The sequence below is a fragment of the Vigna angularis genome, chromosome 5 (assembly GCF_016808095.1).
Source record: "Vigna angularis cultivar LongXiaoDou No.4 chromosome 5, ASM1680809v1, whole genome shotgun sequence".
NCBI classification, from domain to species: Eukaryota; Viridiplantae; Streptophyta; class Magnoliopsida; order Fabales; family Fabaceae; genus Vigna; species Vigna angularis.
Genome location: NC_068974.1, coordinates 6,047,355 through 6,055,534, shown reverse-complemented (window position 1 = coordinate 6,055,534; position 8,180 = coordinate 6,047,355). Strand labels below are relative to the sequence as shown.

General features: G+C 28.1%; 1 protein-coding gene across 1 annotated transcript; it reads left to right on the top strand.

The window, feature by feature from the left end:
• The first annotated feature begins 315 nt into the window (after positions 1-315).
• LOC108318807 (uncharacterized) lies at positions 316-933 on the top strand. The gene is made up of 2 exons (XM_017556256.2): positions 316-629; positions 766-933. Exons 1-2 carry the CDS (start codon positions 392-394, stop codon positions 831-833), a joined length of 306 nt encoding a protein of 101 aa, XP_017411745.1. The 5' UTR covers positions 316-391; the 3' UTR covers positions 834-933.
• Positions 934-8,180: the final 7,247 nt, after the last annotated feature.

The window sequence follows — 8,180 nt, the reverse complement described above, 5'->3', positions numbered from 1 at the left end:
ATGATTTCACGTTGAAAGTAAAAGAATCTTATAAAATTTCATATAATCCTTTTAATTTGCTATATCTGCATATATTTGAAGAATAGGAAACAAATCATTTTATAAAATTTCATCTAATACTTTTAATTTGCTATATCTGCATATATTTGAAGAATATCTGTTTAAAAGGTTTCTTGAACGTAAGATATTCTTTAACATTGGAGAAAATAACATCAGCAAGGTTGAAAGTAAAAGAGTAAAATCATATTTACTAAATATATTTTCTAAAGTAAAAGAGTATAGAAATTCTGTTTCTATAAATTCATATTTATTAGCTTTCATGAAACATTGAAAGTAAGATCTAATCTTGCATACAGATTTGAGATCCTTTGAGAGAATTTAGATAAGAGTTATGGAGAAAATTGAAATAAGAAGTATTGGAGTTATAATGGCCGTCATGATTCTATCAAGTTTTGCCGCAGGCCAATCAACAGATAGCTTTTGGTGTAATGCCTGGTGTAAAATCAAATGTGCAGAAGAACCATTTCCTGAACCAAATTGTGTGAAGAATTGTGAATCACACTGTTCATCATCTGATCCAGTTTATGGTTGTATTACTGCTTGTCAGAAGTCTATTGCCATAAAAAATGGTATTCTAAAATTATTTTCTCCTTTTCATTATTTTATATTTTTCCTTTATATTTCATTTCATTAATTTTTTTTCGAGACTTTGATATTAATTTTAATTGCTTGGGATTTTAACCATTATTTTTACATGTTTATCAGGTGGTGCTGGTCATCTTGGGAATAATCTGATGAATACTTGTATGCAAGAGTGTAAAAAAAGGTTTTAATTTGTCACTACAATTTCTGAGTGAGAAATTGTTAGAAGAAATAATATTTCCTGGTGAATTATGAGTAATAAATATGAATAAAGATAATATTTCTTATTTATTTCTGTATTTTCTTTTCCAATTACTTCCTTTCATCTTTCTTATCTTTTTAATTCTGGTAACTTGGGTATTAATAAAACAATTTTTTTAAAGAAAACTTTATCGACAAATTCTATTAATTAAGAGGGAAAAAAACAATGAAAAGAAAGTGATACTTAAACTCTGATAAAGGTAATAAGCCTTTATAATATGAATCACAAATATAAACGTGGATATGTAAAAATATGATAAGTATATAAATATTTAATTATTTTATACTTTTTCAAGCACATCAAAATATATTTGAATAAATTATTAATAGTTTTTTTAACAAAACTAAAAAACTGCAATCAATTTATTTTGTTCCCATAATTTTATTATTACATATATATTTCATATAGTTGAATGAGGTCTTATATTTAAGGATTATAAAATAAAAATTATTTTAAATAGACATTTTTTTTCTGAAGATAAACTTTCTAACTAGTCATGGTAGAGATGTAAGCAACGCACCGAAGTCCGTCTTTAAATTTGAATAAAGTCGTAGATTGTTATGTATACTGAGGTTTAATTAGGTATTGGGTAAGTAAGAAAATTAATTGAACCAAATTTGTGGTGAAACCTAGCTTGTCCAAACCATCTTATTTAGCTTCTAACAGTGTGAATTTCTATTGAACTTTAACAATATTACAATTTTTGTTTTCAATTAAAAAGCTAGGATATGAAAATTATGTTTTGTTTTATTTCTATATGTAAAAATGAAGATGAGAAAGAGGATTTTCTAGGTAAAAAACAGTTAAAATTCCAATTCAAATCTTGAATTATAGAAAAAAAAGATAACGAACTTTTTAACACCATAATTATCTATTATAAATTATTATCAATCAGAACTATTAATGATAATACTTGTAATTAGTTTTTTTATTAGTGAAAGGAGAACTAGAAATATAAAATTTTGGGATGAATTAGTGAAAATTATATGTTATTATTGTTTTTCTATAGCATATTGAATTATTTTTTGTTATCACTTTGAAAAGCTTTTTTTTTTTTTAATTTGTGAATTGGATAAAACCATCAAACAACCTCAATATTGTAAGAATTGTTGGCTCTAAAAAGAGGATAGTTAAATAGAGTTTAAGATTCTTTTCGTAGAGACTTAGATTAAACCATATAGTGATATCAATCAAACAACATATAAGATTTATATGTTGGTTCAACCTAACCATTTTACGCTACATCTAATTTCCTCTTTAAGTAGATAACTTATAAGGTTTTAATAGTCAAATCAAAGATTACAAAAATCGAGTAGACAAACTAGTTTTGATTCTAATGAATACACAAATCACTCTTGTTTAAACCATTCTAATCTCTCTTAAGATTAAGAATTCATAGACAAAAAGAAAAAATCTCCTACAAAAAATACAATTTTAGCTCACTAGGAAAAACTTCATAGTGTGAATGATTACAAAGTATATCTCACAACTCAAGAACATTTATTATCACTATAATACTTAAACAGAAATTTGAATAAAATGTATATACTTGGTGTGACAACACTTTTTTGTAAATTATTTTTATCTAGAAAATACTTTATCATTTTTAAAAGTATAAAATGTATATACTTGGTGTGACAACACTTTTTTGTAAATTATTTTTATCTAGAAAATACTTTATCATTTTTAAAAGTATATTAAGAGACCGTAAGATGTTATGGTTTTACCAGCATTAGACCATCACTAGTGTAAAAAGGACTTTTCATGATATTGATTGATGATGTTTAATAAGTTATTTATAGAAAAACGTGTATTGGCAAAATTGTAATTTTTTTAACTCTTTAACAACGGTTTGTTAAATAGTTATTGTTCAAAGTAGAGATCGCACAAGTTATATAAAGAATTGTTATTAAAAGTGGAAAAGATGATAAATAACAACAAATATATATAGTGAATCGTCATTAAAGACGATTATATAAAGAATCGTCGTCGAATGTTCAATACTTTCATAAAATAAAAATGCATTTTTTTTCTCCTGCTAAACTTTTGTTTGGGAGTTTTCTCTTCCTCTTAACTTTCTTTTTCTCTTCCCTCTCCCTTTTCATTTTCTCTTCCCCTTACATCTCATAGTCATCGTAACTGTCAATGGTCAACCTTTGCGAGCCTCTACCAAAAGTGATCCACGTGAACCTTTTTCAGTCGTGAAACACTACTGATGTCACTTGAAAGAGTTTTTAGATTTGTCACACAATATCAAGAATTTAAATCCGCTAGGAAGTAGCAAACGTTTTAAAACCCACCACAAAATATCAACGGTTTCAAAACCGGTTGTAAATAACAAAAAGTTCATAATAACTAGTAAGTAATAGAGTTTATAAAACCACATTTTAAGGTAAATTTATATTTTTTTACAAAGGATCAGTGAAAATCACCAATAATCTGTTAACGTAGTTGGTTTTATTTAAAGAAAAACAAATCGTAGAAAACGTCATTAGTGGGACTAAAACTTTCAAAAATACTAAAAATGTCCCTTGTTAATTTTTTTTAAGATTTTATTTTTTTTATTTTAGTCCTATACCTTCTAGATATTATTTTAAGAATGTTTGTGAAATGTGTTTAGGATGAAGTTTGACAAAGACATTAGAATATGTAAAATTAAGATAAGGTTAAATATATTTAATTATTTTATAATTTTCAAATACATAAAACATAAATTGCATGAGTGAATAATATTTGTTTATAACAAAACATATAAAGTGCAAAAAAGAGTATTTTGTCCCTATAATATGATTATTGCTCCGATATTGAATGAGATATTTTAGTTAAGGATTATACCTCAAAGGATTAAGAAAGTCTTAATTACTTTTTTCGTCCCCACATTCAGAGTTTTGTGTTTCGTTAGTACCCAGTTTTAAAAATACTCCAATATCGTCTCAATGTTATGTAATAAATTGTATCAATCAAGTCTTATCCGTTAAGTTGTTAGCAATGGAGTTAAATGATTGATGATGTGGCAAAACAGTAAGCTAACATGGCACAAAAGCAATTTTTTTGAGAATGACAGATATGAAAATGTGGTTTGATTACAAAAACGAACCGTATACGTGGTTGCCCCTAAGGTCTTCTTCCATGTTAAAGAAGCTCGGGTGGGTGGCCTAACTCAATTCTTCTTCTTCCTTCTAACATACTGTCTTCTTTCATGTTTGTTCTTCTTCTTCTTAGTTGAGGAAGTTGTTTTTGTTCTTCTAAGGTGGGTGCCCTAAGTTGAGGAAGTGTTCTTCTTCTCTTCATTCGTTGGGGTTCGTTGTTGCAGTTTGGGGTGGGGTTGATTCTTCCAGTTCATGAAGGTTGCTTTTATCCTTTCGCATGGAAATTTTCTTGAATCAGTGTTCGTCTCGCTCATGGGGGAGCTCTCGTGGTGGTTCATCAAGAGGATTGGTTGACACCCAAATATGCTATTGTGGAGAGGTTGCTGTATTGAGAGTGGCAAAAACTGTTAAGAACGAGAGGAAGGAATTTTGGGGGTAACCTAATTACAAGGTTTGTTGTCTTCTTTTAGTTTTTAATTTGGGATACATTATTTTGGTGATTAATGAAATGTTTATGGTTGCACATTGTGAACAGCGGAGTCGAATTGAAGAATTACGAGGATGTAATTTGTTTAAATGGCGCAAAGAAGAAAATGTAGAGGAAAGGGATAATACAATTGGATTGCAAAGGAGAAAGATTATTAATTTGGAAAAATTAGTTTTGGTTTGTCAGAAAAGGGAGAATGTGTTGATATGGATGTTGTGTTTCATGGGGTTCATTAACATCATCCTTGTTTGTCTTGTCATGAAGTGTTGTATCAGTGACATTTTGCCATGAAGAACTTGGGTATATTGTAATCTTTCTTTGTTATTAAATGAATGAAAAATCTGAAATGTACTTTAATATACAATGTTTGTTATATTGATGATCTTATATTATGGTTTAAATGTACTTTAATATACAATTTTTTACTAAATATAATTTAAGTCTCACCTAGAACACTAGTTGCAACTCATATTGTATTACAAACCAAGAATTGAAAAGAGAAACAAGTAAAATTTTATTGAATAGAATGAAAGAATAAGATGATGGAGAAAATTGTCGTGCAATGGTTCCCTTTCACAAAGTGCTCATGCTCATTGTACAAAACAAACATCTTTACTATTAAGAAAATCATAACCAAAAAGTGTTCAAAGCACAAAATACATACTCAAGTTTGATATCAGAGAAGCCAAAACAATATGGCTAGCAAAATACATGATCAGAGATCCCAAAGTGCAACAATGTTCAAAGTGAAAAATAACAACGCATAACAGAAAAATATTCAAAGTGCAAAATAGAACACAAAACACAACAATATTCAAAGTACATCAATATTCTAAAGTGTTGTTGAAATTGAGTGAGTTTGGGTTGTTCAAGTTGGCTGTGAGTGCATGAGAGCATGGGATTCCCATTATACTTCAATTTATGCAGCTACACTCTCTTTTATCTATATCAATCACAAACTTTTCAACAATGTTGGATCTGTGTATGATCTCAAATATTTTCAGCCCTCACCATTTGCAAAATGATAAACAAGATATAAGTTTATAATGACTATTAAATGAAATCATAAAGTAAAAGACTAAATGTCATACCTAAGTATCCAATATTTTGTGTTCTCTAACTCCTTTTGTAGTGTCTCTTACTAATTTTGGGGCAAAGGGACCTTGAAATCTACTTATCTTCTCTCTATTTGTTGTCCATCTCTTCATCATGTACAAGAGAATGTCTTCCAACATTGTTATGATGGGCATACCTACTTGAATCTAATATCACACTGTTAAATGCTTCAGATATATTATTCACAAGGGTGCCACAAGCTGGTCTTCTTGTAAATCTTGACCTAGACCAAAATCTACAATCTCAAATAGAATTAAAATTTTTGAAAACAAACAAACAATTGAAGCTTTCAATACTTGTCTTGGTGGAATAACAATCAAGTGTTTAAAGGCGTCTTAATTAACGTCTTTGATTTCTCTCATCAATGCCTCCCATGGTTGAGGGTGTGTTGATGATGCTACCTTCCATAGTAAGCATTTCAGATTTTTTACAGCAAATTCCTTCCTAAAATTTGCTTATATGTGGCACACACAAAACATTTGGTCCACACCAGGCAAAGGTTTTTGTAAAGCTGGCAAAAGTCCCTATCAGAGTAATCAATCAAAGTATGAGACTTAAATGTATATCTTTTTGTTGAAAGTAAAGAATGAAAGGTTGACATTTACTTACTTTTTGTTGATCTGACACAAATGTACATCTTAAACAAAATCCACCACCACAAAGTTCATCAATCAACCATTCTAAAAATCAAGTCCATGTTTTCTTATTCTCCACTTCAACAATAGTGTATGCCAAGAGACACATTTGGTCACTACCATCTCTTCCAAGAGCCACTAGTACAAAAATAGCATATAACCCCCACAAAATATCAAGGGTTTCAAAACCGGTACTAAATAACATAAATTTCAGAATAACCAGTAAGTAATAAAGGTTTTAAAACGACACTTACAACCGTAAGTAAATAAATACTATTTTATGAAGGATTAGTGAAAATCACCAATAATCCGTTAATGTAGTTGGTTTTATCTAAGAAAAACAAATCGTAGATAACATCATTAATGGGTTAAAACTTTCAAAAATACTAAAAATAACCCTTGTTAAAAATTATATGTTAGATAACTATTGGTATGCTTTACAAGAGGGTTTGAACAAATCTTCTATATAATTTTGATTAGTCGTGGAGATGAAGTTACAAAAGAAGGTGTTTTTTACCAAGTTTTATCAAGATATTAGATAACTATTGGACCTCATCTATTATCTATAGTCTAGAATATCATCTACAACGTCTGCTTTTCTGTGTTAAACGTCTGCTTTTCTGTGTTAAATAATAATCATTTAAGTTATAATAATAATTTAATGAAAAGATTAAGTTAAAATCAATCTTAATGGATAATTTATCTCTAAATTAAATCTCTCACAACATTTCATGAGTAAATTTAGGAAACAAATGATCGTATAAAATTTCATCTAATCCTTTTAAATTGCTATATCTGCATATATTTGAAGAATATCTGTTTAAAAGGTTTTTTGAACGTAAGATATTGTTTAACATTGGAGAAAATAACATCAGCAAGGTTGAAAGTAAAAGAGTAAAATCATATTTAATAAATATATTTTATTACTAAATATATTTCAGAGAGTAAAAGAGTATAGAAATTTTTTTTCTATAAATTCATATTTACCTTTCATAAACATTGCAAGTAAGATCTCATCTTGTATACAAATTTGAGATTAGTGGAGAGAATTTAGAGAAGAAATATGGGGAAAATTGAGAGAAAAACTATTGGAGTTATAATCACAATCATGATCCTATCAAGTTTTGTCGCGGCCGATCCAACAGATAATTTTTTTTGCAATGCAAAGTGTAAAATCAAATGTGAAGAACAACCCTTTCCAGAACATTATGCCCAATGTATGAAGGATTGTAAATCGCATTGCGCTAAACCATTATCTGATCCACTTTATAATTGTATTACTGGTTGTCGCTTGATGAAGTCTATTGCCATAAAAAATGGTATGTTTTCTAAAATTATTTTCTCCTTTTCATGATTTTCTATTTTTTCTCTATATTTCATTTCATTAATTATTCTTTTTCAGAAATTTGATATTAATTTTAATTGCTTTGGATTTTAACCATTATTTTTACATGTTTATCAGGTGCTGGTGATCTTGGCAATAATCTCATGAATACTTGTATGCAAGACTGTAAACAAAATTTTAATTTGTAACTACAATTTTAGTTAGAAATTGTTAGAAGAAATAATATTTCCTGCTGAATTATGAGTAATAAATATTGATAAAAAATAATATTTGTTATTTATTTCCGTATTTTCTTTCCCAATTACGTTCTTTCATCTTTCTTATCTTTTTTATTGTAACTTGGGTATTAATAAAACAATTTTTTTAAAGAAAACATTATCGACAAATTCTATTAAGGAAGACAACGAGAAAAAAAAAACACTGAAGAGAAAGTGCTACTTAAACTCTGATAAAGGTAATAAGCCTTTATAATATGAATCACAAATATAAACGTGGATATGTAAAAATGTGATAAGTTTATAAATATTTAATTATTTTAATACAGTAGTCCGTCTTTAAATTTCAATAAAGTGTAGATTATTATGTTTACTGAGGTTTAATTAGG